The 16,397-nt window shown below is 44.8% G+C and overlaps 1 protein-coding gene and 1 non-coding gene across 2 annotated transcripts in view; both read right to left on the bottom strand.

Moving 5' to 3' along the window:
* Positions 1-1,589: 1,589 nt before the first annotated feature.
* Positions 1,590-1,696, bottom strand: LOC112868468 (U6 spliceosomal RNA). Its single transcript, XR_003224292.1, has one exon. It is a non-coding gene; the product is annotated as a U6 spliceosomal RNA (small nuclear RNA).
* An 8,615-nt stretch (positions 1,697-10,311) lies between these two features.
* RBFA (ribosome binding factor A) overlaps positions 10,312-16,397 on the bottom strand; it is a 43,541-nt gene continuing 37,455 nt past the window's right edge. The window contains exons 6-7 of the mRNA XM_086683310.1: positions 10,766-10,867; positions 10,312-10,650 (exon numbers count right to left, since the gene is read on the bottom strand). Coding sequence (XP_086539436.1) covers positions 10,570-10,650; positions 10,766-10,867 — 183 coding nt within the window. The 3' untranslated portion in view covers positions 10,312-10,569. The remainder of the gene's footprint in view (positions 10,651-10,765; positions 10,868-16,397) is intronic.

Here is a 16,397-nt window from a genome sequence, read left to right as displayed (position 1 = left end):
CGGGCTCTGCGCTGACGGCTCAGAGCCTGGAGGCTGCTTCGGATTCTGTGTCTCGCTCTCTCTCTGCCCCTCACCTGCTGGTGCTCTGTCTCTCAAAAATGAATAAAAACGTTAAAAAAAAATTTTTTTTTAAAGATTGCAGAGTTCAGACCCCATGCCAAATTACCACAAGAGCCTCTGTGGGGACCACACCTGGTCAGAGGTGGGGGGCTGCAGTGACAGACAGGGCAGACCAGACCTTGGCAGAGCCTGCACCGCAGTGGAAAGAAATGAAGACCACGTGAATGAGAACAAACACAGTCTACTTATCCAAAGCTTACCATGACCAAGGGTTCAGCCACCATCACTTGGCTTTTCGGAGACTCAAAGTGGAACAAAGGTCACCTCAGGTATGTCCTGATAGTGGCTGTGAGCCTGCGGACGCTGTAAGTGGCCACAATCAAAGAAGACTCAATTATAAAACAAAAAAAATGTACTGACAAGCGTTGACTATTTTCAACTATAATCATTTGCCTTTTGGTCACTCATATATTAAAATGATGGCATTGACATATATTGCCTTACTTAATAGATAAATTATCCTTGGTGGCACAGTGACTGATGGAGCTCTAAGGAACTTGCTAGAATGGCATAGTATATTGGAGTTGCTAGAATGGCATAGTACATTGGAGAAGCCACATTGGCTTTGGGGTCAGGCAGAGCTCAGTCTTAACATGGGTTTTTTCCATATGAGCTGTGTGCCCTCAGGCCACTGTGGAACTCCACTGTATGTCACCACATTTGTTAATTGGGGATAATATTTATCTCAGGACTTTTTATGAAATGGAATGAAGTATCGTGTATAAGTAGCTGAGCATAGTGTCTGAAATCTAGTTAGCACTTACTTACTGTCATGTCTCCCTCTCACTTGCAGGTATGTATCAATTGAGTGCTGCTATAAGCCTTATTTGTAGAGAATGGTAACATAAAGACAAGTTGTAATTGCTCATTATTGATTGGAAAATGGCAAAAGAGTCCCAATAATTTACTTTGTTACTTGACTTTACAATAGATTGAGAAGGGGAAAGGAGAGACTTTAACATATAGCAATACATCATGGCAATGTTTAGTTATGGTTAAAAAATATAAGACAAGTGATAATTTTGAGTGAAAATGATCAGTTGAAGACAGAGGATGAGCTACGGATTACATTTTCTTTTATTGAGGTGAAACTCACATAACATATAGTTAATAACTTTAAAGTGTACAGTTTAACAGTATTTAGTACATTCCATCACTTCTCTCAGTTCAAAACATTTTCATCACCCCAGGAGAACATCCTGTATCCATTAAGTAATCACTCCTCATTCCCCCTCCCCCAGCCCCTGACCACTAATCTTTCTGCCTATGGGTTTGTCTATTCCAGACAGTTCGTGTAAAAGGGATCATATGCTGTGTGATTTTTTGTATCTGGCTACTTACACTTAGCATAATGGTTTTGAGGTTCATCCAAATTACAGCATCCACCATAATGCATTCTTTTCAATAACTGAATGATATTCCATTGTCTATATAAACTACATTTTTATTTTATCTTTTTTTTTTTTTTGAAAAATATGGGATGCCTCATGAATTTGTGTGTCATCCTTACACAGGGGCCATGCTAATCTTCTCTGTGTCATTCCAATTTTAGTATATGTGCTACTGAAGTAAGCACTAAATCACATTTTTAAAAATTCATTCATCCATTGATGAACATTTGAGTTGTTTCCACATTTTGGCTATTATGACTAATGCTGTTATAAACATTCATGTCCAAGTTTCTATGAAGATATATGTTTTCATATTTTTTGGATATGTATGTAAGAGTGAAATTGCTGGATCATAGGGTAATTATGTGCTCACCTTCTCGAGGAACCACCAAACTGTTTTTCATAGCAGCCACACCATTTTACAACAATAAATGAAAGCTCCAATTTATTCACACCCTCGCCTATGCCTGCTATTTTTCATTGCTAAAATAATTAATAATAATAATAATAATAATAATAATAATATCATAGCACCTAGAAATATTTAAAAATGTCCAGTTCGCAACATAAATGTACAAAGCATACAAAGAAACAATGCAAGCATGAGCAGGGGAGGGGCAGAGAAAGAGGAAGAGAGAAATTCCCAAGCAAGGTCATGCTGTCAGCACAGAGCTCGACATGGGGCTAGATCTCAGAAACAGTGATATCATGACCTGAGCCAAAATTAAGAGTCAGATTCTTAACCAACTGAGCCACCCAGGTGCCCCAACTTTAAGTGTCTTAAATGTTCACAGGGAGCTGAAGGAAACCATAAACAAGGAACTAAAGGCAATCAGGAGAATGAGGCATGAACAGTAGGGAATATCAAAATAAAGGGATAGAAATTATAAAAGGAACCAAATAGAAATTCTGGATCTGAAAAGTATAGTAGCTGAAATTAAAAATTCATGAGAGAAGTCCAGCAGCAGATTTGTTCAGATCTTTCTGAAAGGATTGACAAACTTCACTATAGGGCAACTGAAACTACCCTGTCTGAGGGGCAGAAAGAAAAAGAATGAAGCAAAAAGAACAGAGTCAAGGAACTTACAGGACATTATTAAATGTATCAATATACACATTATGGGAATCCCATAAGAACAGAGAGAGAAGGGGAGCGGAAAATATTTGAAGAAATAAAGGCCAAAACCTTCCCAGATGTGATGAAAGACATGAATCTACACATCTAAGAAGTTCAATGAACTCCAAGCAGGATAAACTGAAAGAGATATACAATATACAAACCATCAAAAGACCAAAGAGAAAACCTTGAAAGCAGCAAGAGAGAAACAACCTGTAACATACAAACAATCTTTGAGAAGGCTAACAGCCAATTTCTCATCAAAAACCATGGAAGCCAGAAAGCAGTGGGATAACATTTAAATAATGTCAGCTAAGAACTTTATAGCCAGCAAAATTATCCTTCAAGAATGAAAGAGAAATTAAGACATTCTCAAATAAACAAAAGCTAAAAGAATTCATCACTAGTAGACCCATCCTACAAAGGAAACCTAAAGAGAATTCAGTGTAAAACAAAAGGAACCTAGATGGTAACACAAAGCCATACAAAGAAATAAGACCTCTGTAAACATACAAATAAATAAAAGCTGGTATAATTGTATTATTGGGCTATAACTCCTCTTTTTGTTTCCTAAATGATTTAGAAGCCACAGGCATAAAACAATAATTATATATTTATATAATGGGCACACAACATATAAAGATGTAATTAGTGACAATGACAGCATAAAGGGAGAGATGATGCTTGATAGGAGCAGAGTTGATGTATGCTGTTGAAGCTAAGTTTGTTTCTATCCCATCTAGAGTCATAAATTTAGGATTTAACTCTAATCCCCAGTTTCACTAAAAAAATAACAAAAAATTATATAGAAAAAAATGAAATAAAAATCAATCTAATATAAAAGGAGACAGCATTGGAGGAATTAAAAAACAAAAAAATAATAAATATAGAAAACCAAATAGCAAATGGACAGATCTGGAGAGCCTAGCTGGCTCAGTAGGTACAGCATGTCACTTGATCTCGGGGTTGTGAGTTCAAGTCCCACGTTGGGGGTAGAGATTACTTAAAAATGAAATCTTTTTCAAAAAATTGACAGAAGTTGGGTGCCTGGGTGGCTCAGTTGGTTAAGTGTCTGACTTCAGCTCAGCTCATGAAATCACAGTCCGTGAGTTTAAGCCCCATGTCGGGCTCTATGCTGACAGCTCAGAGCCTAGAGTCTGCTTTGGATTATGTGTCCCCACCTCCCTCTCTACCCTCCCCTACTCACACTATGTCTCTCTCTCTCTCTCTCTCTCTCTCTCTCTCTCTCTCTCTCTGTCTGTCTCTCTCTCTCTGTCTCTCTCTTGAAAATAAACATTTAAAAAAATTTAATTGACAGAACTAAGTCCTTCATCATCCATAATCACTTTAAATGTAAATGGATTAATCTCACCAATTAAAAGGCAGATATTGGCAGAATGGATTTAAAAACATGATTCAACTATACAAGAGACTCAATTTAGACCCAAAGACAAATAAGTTGAAAGTGAAATGATCAGGAAAGATATTCCATTCAAATAGTTACCAAAAGAGCTGAAGTGGCTATACTAATATTAGACAAAGTAGACTTAAGTTAAAAAATTGTTATAAGAGAGAAACAAGGGCATTACATATTGATAAAAGGGTCAATTCATCAAGAATATATAACAGTTATAAACATATATGCACTAAATAGGTGGAGCCCCAAAACATAAGTAAATATTGATAGAATTGGAGGTAAAATAAACAGTTCTGCATTAACAGTTGAAGACTTCAACACTCCACTTCAATAATGGATAGACCATCTATACAAAAGATCAACAAGGAAACAGAATTTGAACGATATTAAAATCATTTAAAGCTAGGGGCGCCTGGGTGGCTCAGTCAGTTAAGCATCTGACTTCAGTTCCGGTCATGATCTCACAGTTTGTGAGTTCGAGCCCCACATCGGGCTCTGTGCTGACAGCTCAGAGCCTGGAGCCTGCTTCAGATTCTGTGTCTCCCTGTCTCTCTGCCCCTCCCCCACTCATGCTCTGTCTCTGTCTCTCAAAAATAAATAAACCCTAAGAAAAAAATTTTTGATCAATTAAAGCTAATAGACATATACAGACCACTCCACTCACCAACAGCAAAATACACATTCTGAAGTGTACATGGATCATTAAATTTTAAATCAACAATTGAATGACTGCTCTTTTGATCAGTTGGCTATTGGTAAGAAAAAAATAGAATTACTTATTTGGGTCTTTGTAACTATGGGCAGTCCTTATTTCTAATACTTCCAATGTGCTTTGAAGACAGCCTACAGTACAACATCAAGCACAAACAAGCATTGCCTTGGGTGTGCAGTTTCTTGATGTGCATGAAATCATGTAGAATGATTGTTGATAAGTGTAACATTGTATTTGAACTAAAATTATACTGCTGTTTTCCCACTTGCCAACTTTTTCAGAGGGAGAGATGTCCTTCTCACATTAGGAACGTGAAAATTCAGTCTTTGACAAGTCCACTGTCTCTACTGATACCAGCATAGTAAAGAGGTCATGAGGTGGGCATCCCTGATCCATCATTCCAGAGTCAAGCCTAGTTAGTGCTTTCTCCTTGAATACCAGGAATTCTGGAGAAGGTGCTCATTTCAGGTATAACTAAAAGGAGGTAAAGCTCTTCTGCACACATGAAAAGGAGAAAAAATCACTTTCCTTTTTGTTAACATTTATTTATTACTTAGAGATAGAGACAAAACACAAGCATGGGAGGGGCAGAGAGAGGGAGACACAGAATCTGAAGCAGAATCCAGGCTCTGAGCTGTCAGCACAGACCCCGACGTGGGACTCGAACCCAGAGACCGTGAGATCATGACCTGAGCCGAAGCCGGACACTTAACCAACTGAGCCACCCAGGTGCCCCCAAAATTAATTTTATTTATTGACATGGAGGTGAACTTGAAAATCTAGGGAACTGACAGTATGGTGATGCATGAGGGATCTCACTCCAATCCATTATTATCATAAATCTATTTGTTCATTTCTAACTCCTTAGGCCTGGAGATTTCCTCCTGTACGCTAAATCAAGGAAGTTATGGATCTCAAATTCATTTATTGTGGCCACCAATTACTCCAGCTATTAGTCAACCAACAAAGCAAACTGTAGGAGTCACAACCAGCTGCTCATGCTAACAACAAATCCAGAATATTTGCTTAGTACCTCTATATCAATACATTCAGCTCAATCCAACATTGCTCTACTCCTTATTATCAATAAAATCACTTTCAAACATTTTACTCAGGATTCTTCTGACAATAACTACAAAAAAAATCTTCATATGTGCCTTTTTACCTAGGTTAGACTTTGTATTCTTCTTCCATGATGTGCAAGTGATGAGTTTAGAGGCAACAAAACATGGTGGGATGGGAATAGCATTCTCTTGCAAACTAATTACCTCAGTGAGAACATACAAAGTCTGCAACAGGGAGGCAGAAGTTCATGGAAGTTCATTGTTCTCATATTCATCAGAATCCACTCAAAGATCCCCATTCCAATTCTTAGGGCTCCACGTTTCCCCAGTCAATGTCCTAACTTTTGGTAAAATGTCTGGAGAGGCTGTAGTGTCAACTTGTATTGTTCTCCAACAACTTGAGGGGCACCTGGGTGGCTCGGTGGGTTAAGCGTCCGACTTCGGCTCAGGTCATGATCTCACGGTCCGTGAGTTCGAGCCCTGCGTCGGGTTCTGTGCTGACCGCTCAGAGCCTGGAGCCTGTTTCAGATTCTGTGTCTCCCTCTCTCTCTGCCCCTCCCCTGTTCATGCTCTCTCTCTGTCTCAAAAATAAATAAACGTTAGAAAAAAATTTAAAAAAAAAACAACTTGAAAGATAAGATTTGGGTCAAACAAAGAAGTGCGCTCTTTTATAGCTTGGGGTCCAGCCCACTTGCTGGAACAGCTTATGAAAGTTTAATCAACTTGGTGTCCTTGGAACTCTGTGCATAGGAAATCCCTGCCTAGCCTACGGAGCCCCTTTACCCATTAGCACTTGCAAGGCTCTGTCTCCCCAGGGTACTCTCTGGTTCCCTCTCAGCCCCTTTCAAGAACCCCTGACAGCAAAAATAAGCTGGAACATGTGAAAAATAATAAGCAAAAATAAGCATGGAACAGTTCTTAAAAAGCCTGGAGCAGGCTTGAGGTTTAGAGAAGAAGCAAATTTTTTTTTTTAATGTTTATTTATTTTTGAGACAGAGAGAGACACAGCATGAATGGGGGAGAGGCAGACACAGAACTGGAAGCAGGCTCCAGGCTCTGAGCCATCAGCCCAGAGCCTGATGCGGGGCTCGAACTCACAAACCGTGAGATCGTGACCTGAGCCGAAGTCGGACGCTCAACCGACTGAGCCACCCAGGCGCCCCGAGAAGAAGCAAATTTAAAGAAGCAGAGTGCAGTCACTCTTGTTCCTTGTAGCCTTATTTTGTCGGGTTTGTTTTGCTTACAAATAGAAAGTTAAAACATGCTATCATCTGAGGAAGATTTTTATCAGTGACATATTCAGCACTCATCTTTCCTGGGCCACCCCAGGCAGCAGCTCAGAGAACAGCACCCTATGTAGTCCCCAGGAGGGAGTATCTGGCTCAGTATTTGACACACCTGCAAACTTCACGCCCTGTGATACCAGTGGCTAGTTTCTGAGCACCCACCATCTGCCACACCATGCCAACCACAGTGCTTGAGGCACCCGGCCCTGCTGAGGTTGAACAGGGAATGTTCTGCTTTCTCGTTTCAGCTCCTATCATAAGTGTGTCCTTTCTGTGGCCCATTCGGTGCCACATTTTTTTGTTGTTATTGTTGCTATTGCATTTTTGTGCTTTTTCTTGGCGTTTTCAGTGTTTAAAAAGTCCCCAGGCGTAGTGCTGAAGTGCTATCTTAGTGTTCTTACATGCAAGAAGGCTGTGATGTGCCGTATGGAGGAAATGTACGCGTTAGATGGGCTTCATTCAGGATGGGTTAGAGCACTGCTGGCTGTGAGTTCAATGTTAATGAATCAACAATATATATTAAATAGGGTGTCTTTAAACAAACACACACATAGAACAAGGTTTTGTATTGATCGGTTGCTGAAAATGTTGTGACCAGAGGCTTGTAGGAACCTAACACTGTATTTCCTGAAGAGCGATGGTCCATATTCACTAATTCAGTGCTGGCAGCAGCTTCATAGTGCCTCAGGACCACGGTTACAAGACTCAGTGTATCCGTCTCCATTTTGCTCTAGAGAGAAGCAAAACGACACTCTGTCCTTTTGGCGGAAGAGAAAACCGCAAGCCGATGTCCAAGTATAGTGCAAGCTGCTATTAGCAGAAGCACAGAGCAGCCATGTCCCAAGCCTGGACTGGTTTCACCTCATTTTCTATAATGTTTCTAGTGTTTCCTCCAGTGATTTCCTCCTGCATAGGGTTCTCCAGAGTTCCGTCTCAAGCTCTTTTAAACAGATCCACCTGCCTTAACAGAAAAATAACAGAACAGTTGGATTGCTGGCCTCCTAATGGTATTCTTATGGTGTTCTTAGAAGAGGGATACAAATATTTTTTAGGGAGAGAAAGTCATCATTTAAAAATTGGTTTATAGGAGCACCTGGATGACTCAGTCAGGCGTCCAACTCTTGATTTCAGCTCAGGTCGTGATCTCATCATTCGTGGGATCGAGCCCCGCATTGGGCTCTGTGCTGACAACGCAGAGCCTGCTTGGATTCTCTGTCTCCCTCTTTCTCTGTGCCTCTCCATTCTTCATGCACGTGTGCTCTCTCTCTCTCTCTCTCTCAAAAAAAATAAATAAACTTAAAATATTTCGTTTACACACAATATATGCCTGATTCCCAAACCAAAACACACACACACATTCATCATATGACGTAGAGAAGGGAAAAAGAACGAACATTTAATTCTCAAAACATCCTTAGAGATGTTCTTGTCTCCTTTTACAGAGGAGGAAACTGCAGCTCAGGGAGATTCGGATGGTCCCTAAATCCACACCAGCAATGGCATGCAGAGATGGGCCATCTGACTCCACGCTCCTGGTGTTCCCATTTCTCCACAGGAATCACCCTTCAACACTGGCCTTCAGGACCAGAACGGAGCCCGGCCTGACAGAGTGCAGCTATGACTCCTGACAGACAGCACCAGCAGGAGGGAGCCGAGCAAGCAGTCAGCCACCTTGAGCCTGATAGCAACAAGTTCACATTAAAGACTTCTCGATCTCATTTTTGGTCGTCATCTTCCTCTGTATCTAATTTTTCCTCATTTTCCGGGTTTTGTGTGTTCACATCACCACCGAATAACATTGGGACTTGGTCACCAAAACCTTTCTCCTTATTCTTCCCTCTCCAAGATGTTCTCTTCTCTCCTTGCCATATATATTTTTACATCATGATGCAGTCTTTCAAAATCACCCTCTGTAATTTCAATAACTTTTAGCTTCCTGGATACTCCAACTCCCTCCTCTCTGCCTTTTCTACCAGCTTCCTTTCCTTCCATAAAGTGCTGGCTCCAGGCGGCTGAAATGGGGGTGATTTCTCTCCATTTGCACATCAGGACATACTCCGCATTTGTTTTAAAACACACAAGAAAACGGATTTCTAAATTATTTAGGAGGAAAGTTGATGAGTTTCTTTTAAAATAAAATACAGGTGAGGCTCACATTGAGAACTCAGACTCTGAACCTCAGCTAAGTGTGTGGCTTTCCACGTGAGACACTCCCAGATGCATCCACATCCGTCTCTGCTCTGCAGCGCACGCCCGGTGAGGAGGGCAATGACCTTGGGGAACCTTTGAAATTAGTTATTTACCAAAAAGTAAACATTTTGTATGGAAAACTGCATAATACCTAGTTCAGAATTTGTCCATTATCATAATTGTCATGTTTTAATAAATCTTACTCCTTTTCCTTTTATAAAAGCAGAATGCTCACATACTTCAAATAGGTGCCAAGCTTAAAACTTACCCTTTAAGACAGAAACCATTTCCCCGTATCTGTCTCCATCATTACGTATTTCACACACAATCCTGTCTGCACCATGCAATGTAATTTTATATACGTCCGCTCATTTCTTTTTCCTTTTAGTGATTTTATCTTACACTTCTCTTTTGGCTTTACTGTCCTTTATCCAACTCCAGATTATAAGATTAGAAGTGAACATTTTTTCTGGCCTTGCCCTGGTACACGGCCAACGCTCAAAAATAATAAACATGAGAGGCGCCTGGGTGGCTCAGTCGTCAAGCGTCTGACTTCGGCTCAGGTCACAAGCTCACAGTTCATGAGTTCCAGCCCCATAGCTCAGAGCCTGCTTTGGATCCTCTCCCTACCTCTCTCTCTCTCTCTCTCTCTCTCTCTCTCTCTGCCCCTCCCCCACTCATGCGCTCTCGCGCTGTCTGTCTGTCTGTCTCTCTCTCTTTCAAAAATGAATAGACGTGGGGCGCCTGGGTGGCTCAACCGGTTGAGCGTCTGACTTCGGCTCAGGTCATGATCTCACGACTCATGACTTCACACCCCGCATCCGGCTCTGGGCTGACAGATCAGAGCCTGGAGCCTGCTTTGGATTCTATCTGTCTCTCTGTGCCCCTCACCCCCTCTCAAATATGAAGAAACATTAAAAAAAATTTTTAATGAATAAACATGTTTTAAAAATAAAAAATAATAAACATGAACAGACACGGTCCACCCCTTGTAAGGTTGGGTCTGTACCGCGATTCTTAGCCATTCTGGAACACAGCTGCACAGGCACGGGCAGCCGCGTGCCCGGTGAGGGGTCCTCTCTTGAGGGTGTGGCCGTGGAGGCACAGAAAACAGGCAACCGGAGTCGCTAGTCCCGTCTTAGGTCATCCGACAGTGCCGCTGAATGGACAGACTGCGACAGACCCAAATCCCGTACCGTGGAAAAGACCCGGGGCTTTCCTTCCCTCCGCCACCACGTGAACAGCAGTCACACAGCGTCAGCTTTAAAAATGTCAGAGCTTGCCCTTTGCCGTTGTAAGACCTGATCTTGTCCTGGACGTTGGGTCCGTTCTCTTGGAAGATGCAGAGGGGCCCTGCAAGGGTGGGGTCAGAAGACGACGGCCGCGAGCGAGGTGTGAGGGTCGCCCCTGCCCCTCGCCGGACCCTCCCTTCTTCTCACGGCACTTCGGACCCCGGGTGGACACCCACACTCCATTTCTTGGGCCCGTCCTGGCAACTCCACTCTGCGTCCAGTGGGTCGAAATAAGGCGGGGCCTCCCGGAGCTGCCTGCCGTCACACACCTGTCCCATCTGCGAGGGAAACCGCGGAAGAGCCGAGCTTGCGGTCGCTACCCCTGCACGGCAGGGGGCGGACGGGGCATGCGCGGCGGGGCGCCCGTGCTAACAAGGACGCTCGCACGTTCAGCCGACGCACTGTATCTCCTCTGGCGATGAAAACTCGGGGGCAGGGGAGGGGTGGAGGAAGGCCTACCTGGTTCCGTGGGGCAGAAGGACCAAAACAGCCCCAAGAAACGCGGAGTGCTCTGACCTTCCCCAAGAGGTTCCCAGGTCCGCCTCCACGGTTGGCTTTGCTGTCTACACCCCTCACTTCCCTGGCGGGTGGACTCTGCTCCGGGCCTCGCCCTGAGCTTTCCCTGCGCCAGGGAGGCCGGACATAGATCAGGGGTGCCCGCCACGGCCGGGCTGCACTGCCGGGCTCCCTCTCTGTGGGAGCCATCACTGCGGTGCTAAAGGCCACTCACAGGTGAGCCACTGAAAGGAGTCCTTGACGCCTGCTAACCAAAAAGTAGGGAAACCACACACGCCATGCCACTCAAGGGGAGCAAGTATGGAATGCCTAGAAACCAACACGTCAGGAAAACCACCTCATGAGCAAAAGAGAACATTCGGGCCAGAAAAATTGCTGCAAATCTCTGAAATGCTAAATGTTCCGGTTTTCTCTAAGAGACCCCTTCCAAATAGAGATTGGAACATTTCAAAAGTAATGGTTTGTGTCAAAAGACATGCATTTTGGGATGCCTGGCTGGCTCAGGGTTGGGCACACGGATCTTGATCTCAGGGTCGTGGGTTCAAGCCCCACTTTGGGTGTGGAGCTCACTTTAAAAAAAAAGAAAGAAAGACAGTCATATTTTTTCAGATAACAAACAATATAAACGACGGATGCCCAACTATGATCGATTTGGCCTTGGAATAATCGTCATCGACATTCTTATTACCAAGCTTTCATCTGTAAAGAAGGTCACGGGTCACATGATTATCAGGTATGTGGGGCCAGGATCTAAGCCGGAGGACTGGGGACATCCCATCACAAAGGAGGTGGAGCCATCGCAGAGAAGAGCCCCACGTCTGGTCCAACAGAGGTATGGGCGATAAATGCCTTCCCTATGCAAGCAGCCGACCCAGCCCGATGCAGAGTGAGGCCACGATGGATGAAACAAAACACGTGTAGTTTAGGAATGTTTCCATTCTCAGGGGCTCAGATTAAAAAAAAAAAAAAAAGGCACGATGCACTGACTGTATCACTGGAAGACAGTCATTACGATGTCCTGTGTACACAGCGAGTCTAAATCACCATGTCTAATCTCTGTAGATACCCTCCCCAAGCATTCGGACACAAAACTTACCAATATACTTATTTCACCCCTGCCTAATGATTTTAAGGAACAAATTTTCATTTAGAAAGCCCAAAACTCAATACTCACATAATTCTCTTCAGAGAATACAAATTTGGAGAATACTTAAAAATAAAGAACACTGTCCTATCCAAAATCTCCCCACACTTCTTTGACAACAGATATCGTTCGCTAGGGTTGGTCGAATTACATAAGCTGTTTTCACTTCTGACCCATCTTGGAGGAAGGACAGGTAGGAACAAAGTGCTCCCTGCTTAAAGCAGCAACTGAAACGCGGTCCTGCATTGTTTCCTCCTCTGACTCAGGGGCTGCGGAGGTGGTGGCCGGGCCTCACTAGATGCTGTGTGCCCCGCAGGCCCGATTTGCACAGCTGCAGATCCCTAGCATGACCAAAAGGAGACCGCGTCCCAAGGAAACACCAGCGTACAAGTAATGGCGTGTAATGCAAATGTTTGGTTTGCGCCTGGCTCCGGCCTGCTTCCCCAAAGGCCAAAGATCAAACTGCAAACCCTCAACTCCACATATGCCATTAGCAATACATTTCCAGAGGTTTCAGACCAGACTTCTTGCTTTTTCATTTAAATTTAAGACTTAGGATGTTTATGGTATCATAATACAAAGTTTTAGTCTTGTGAAATTTTGCCATTTTCAGAAGTATCCCTTTGAAGTATTTTTTATGTGTATTTATTTATTCTGAGAGAGAGAAAGAGACGGTACCAGCAGGGGAAAAGCAGACAGAGAAAGAGAGAGAGAGAGAGAGACCGTGAGCAGGGGGGAGGGACAGAGAGACAGAATCCCAAGCAGGCCCGCCCTGTCAGCACAGAACCTGACCAGGGGCTCGAACTCACACACTGTGAGATCACAAGCTGAGCCGAAATCAAGAGTCAGACGCTCAACCTCTGAGCTGCCCAGGTGCCCCATTTTGAAGTATTAAAATTACATGTCCAACGCAATAGTGGGGTTGGCTCAACGCAATGCCAAGAGAGAACATGACACGTTTGTGGTAGGAAACACGTTCACATCTTCCACTATCCGAAGTGCAGAGCCCACGCTGTGTCAGCGGTCATGCCACAGATGTCCTGAGCCACAGAAACTACCTGGTCAGAATCAACTGCTTGGCCAGCTAATTTCTGACTGAACACAAAATGGGAGCCCTCTAACCAGAAAACTTAGTTTCAAAACATGATATTTCTTTAGAGGTTTTGGGAGTTTTTCTATGACCACAAGATTAGGAAAACTTACTTATTCCAGGTTACCTTGTTAGGTACCATCATATTTCTTGATACTCCTGATCATTTTTTTTTATTTTGAAGTTTATTCATTTTGAAAGAGAGAGCATTCATGCGCACGGGTGGGGGAGGGGCGGAGAGAGGGAGAGAGAGAGACAGAGAGAGAGAGAGAGAAAATCCCAAGGAGGCTCCACACTATCACCGCAGAGCCCAGCGCACGGCTCAAACTGAATGGTGAGATCACGACCTGAGTCAAAACCAAGAGTCAGACACTCAATCGACTGAGCCCCCCAGGCGCCACCCCCACCACTGGATCGTTTTCTTCAGACCCACCTTTGTAAGGTGTGAGTTTACACAGCACTATTTTCTTCTCTCCTACTTATTAGAAAACCAAAAAAGCAGAAATGTTTCTGATCACACACATAGTTTTGGAGAACCCACCAGGAACGCCACCCCCTCAGCTGTCATTGCATGTTGTGTCTACGAAACTGTCCCTTCCCCTTTATTTACTGAACTACTCCCAAGCAAAAAGGAAAACAAAAACAAAAGTGCTGTGCTCCTTGCATTTTTCTTAAGTCAAGCCAAACTGGTAGCAGCATGAAGAGCCCACGTACAAAGCAGTCAGTGAAACTTACAGGAAGCCACTCAAAATATCATCAGGGCAAGTCCAACTGTGATTCAAGTTCTTCAGAACAAATAACCGGAGAAACTGAATAAACATCCCCTCCTCTTCTACCTTCAAAAAGAAAAACAGAAGGAGACTTAGCCCCCGTGTCACAAACGCGCCCGACCCAGTGGTCGCAGGACACGGAGCCACCACCAGAAAGCTTCCGTGTGTGTGTGTGTGTGTGTGTGTGTGCGCGCGCGCGTGTGCGCGGCCACCCTGCCTCCATCCGCACTCTGCTTTGCAGCTTGAGAGCAGAGTGTTTCTCATTTTGATAGAAAAAGCTCTTCCGGGAATTTTCTGTACCGGGTCCGTCAGTCCAAAGGACACAACCAAGTCCGTATTGGGCCCCCAGAGAATTCGGCCCTGGCTGGATATCAGCTCTCATTAATGCTGGTTTTAGAGCCGACTCTTGGATGTTATGGAGCACACACACTGATTTTAAAAACGTGTTGAAGAAATTCATCTTCGCAATGACCATGCTGCTCACCACGGTGACTCTTCCTCACTGCCCCTCGACGCTGGGACTCAGACGCCGGGCACACGGCCACACGTGGCGTGGGGGCCACGGAGAACGCACTGTGACTCCAGCAGACGCCGGTGAGCTGCTCCCCGTGAGGACGCCCACCTGCACCCCACGACCACCTCAGTGTGGGAGAGCACATCACCGACAAAGGTGCTTCCACTCACTTTGATCGTCACCCATCCAACAGGAGAAAAACAATTCCGTTTCCTTTTCTTTGACTACAGTCGCCTCCTGGAGCATTTGCTTGCGAAGACCAAGTCCCCCACGGGCACCCCAGGGGCTCTCTGGCTCCCGGTCCTCAGTGAGCATCACTCTGGGCCGCAGGGGGGCTGCCCAGGATCTGAAGGATCAGCCAGGACGGTCACAGGGTTGGGCCACCCCCACAGGCTCCAGAGAGCCTCTGACCTGGACAAGGGCATGGGGCTCAAAAAATCAGTCCGCGAAGACACTGCCCACTTTAACCCCACGGGGAGTGTGAGGTTGGCACGGAGGAGGGTGCCTCCGCCTGCAATTGCCAGGAGACTCAACGTGCAAACATGTGACCCCTCCCCTTCAGTTCCCCGCAAGCGTGTCAGGATGGATTGTTGTATCCCGACTGATGGTCGCGGGATGTGACGGCATGGGGATTTTTTTGAATGGCATGTTCTGCTAGGAGGAAAATATTTTCGATATTTGGGTTTTAGGGGCGCCTGGGTGGCTCAGTCAGTTGGGCATCTGACTCTTGATTTTGGCTCAGGTCGTGATCCCCAGGTCATGGGATGGAACCCCGAGTTGGGCTCCATGTTGGGTATGGAGCCTGCTTGGGATTCTCTCTCCCCCTCAGGCCCTCTCCCCTGTTTGTGCGCGCGCTCTCTCTCTCAAAATAAATAAAATAAAATGAAATAAAATAAAACAAAACAAAATAAAAATTTGAGTTTTAGTTAAATGAGTATGTATTTAACTTAATTTAAAACAACAATACAATACCCAAGGCCAAGCACCCATATCCCATTGACTTTTTAATCCCTCAAAGGGAGCTCTTTTACATTATAAAAACTTTCTTGAAAACTTTAATCTCTGAGCTTCCAGAACTTGAACCTCCCCAGCCCCACACCCTCCACAACCTCCTCCTCCAGAAACAGGCCCCGGGGGCTTCCTGTGTCTCCCTCCGGACCACGGGACCCTCGTGTCTCTAGGGGAAAGAGCTGGGGCTCAGTGGGCCTGTCTGAGGCAGCCCCTCCCTCTGATCTTCCTGCACCCCACGAGCAGACACCCACTTTCCAGGCCAACGGCGGCGCCGACTGACTGCAGAGAAGCCGCTCCTGCACCTCCCGCTGAGGAAGGAAACACACAGGCCGCTGTGCTTGCTCTGCGGGAACCCTAGGTTTCTCATTCCCAGATCCTAGGGTTTCTCATTCCCAGGTCCTAGGGTTTCTCATTCCCAGATCCTAGGCTACACAACGACAAAATAGGTTTCAAATAAACAATAAAAGAGAAGGAAAAAGGAACTATTTCCCATCTTAAGAGGATTATGTAAAAAAATCAGTCTTTAAAATGTTGACTTTCAGAACTTCAGCCACAGCAAAACTGGAAACCAAACACATCCTGTTTCCACACAGTCCCCAAGCCTGACGGTGCCACCTGCAAGAGAGGGGCTGCCTGACTCCACGGGTCAGAAGCCACCGAGGTCCCTGGGTGTGCGCCTGCGGGGGGCGGGGGGGCCGCCACCCCCACCCGCCCCACCCCCACCCCTCTAGTTGGCCCCGGCCGCCCAGAATTCCAGGTCTTC

The sequence above is a fragment of the Puma concolor genome, chromosome D3 (assembly GCF_028749965.1).
Source record: "Puma concolor isolate L17-30 chromosome D3, mPumCon1.1.hap2, whole genome shotgun sequence".
NCBI lineage: Eukaryota > Metazoa > Chordata > Mammalia > Carnivora > Felidae > Puma > Puma concolor.
Note: the sequence above shows the minus strand (reverse complement) of the source record. Positions and strands in the feature narration are given on the sequence as shown.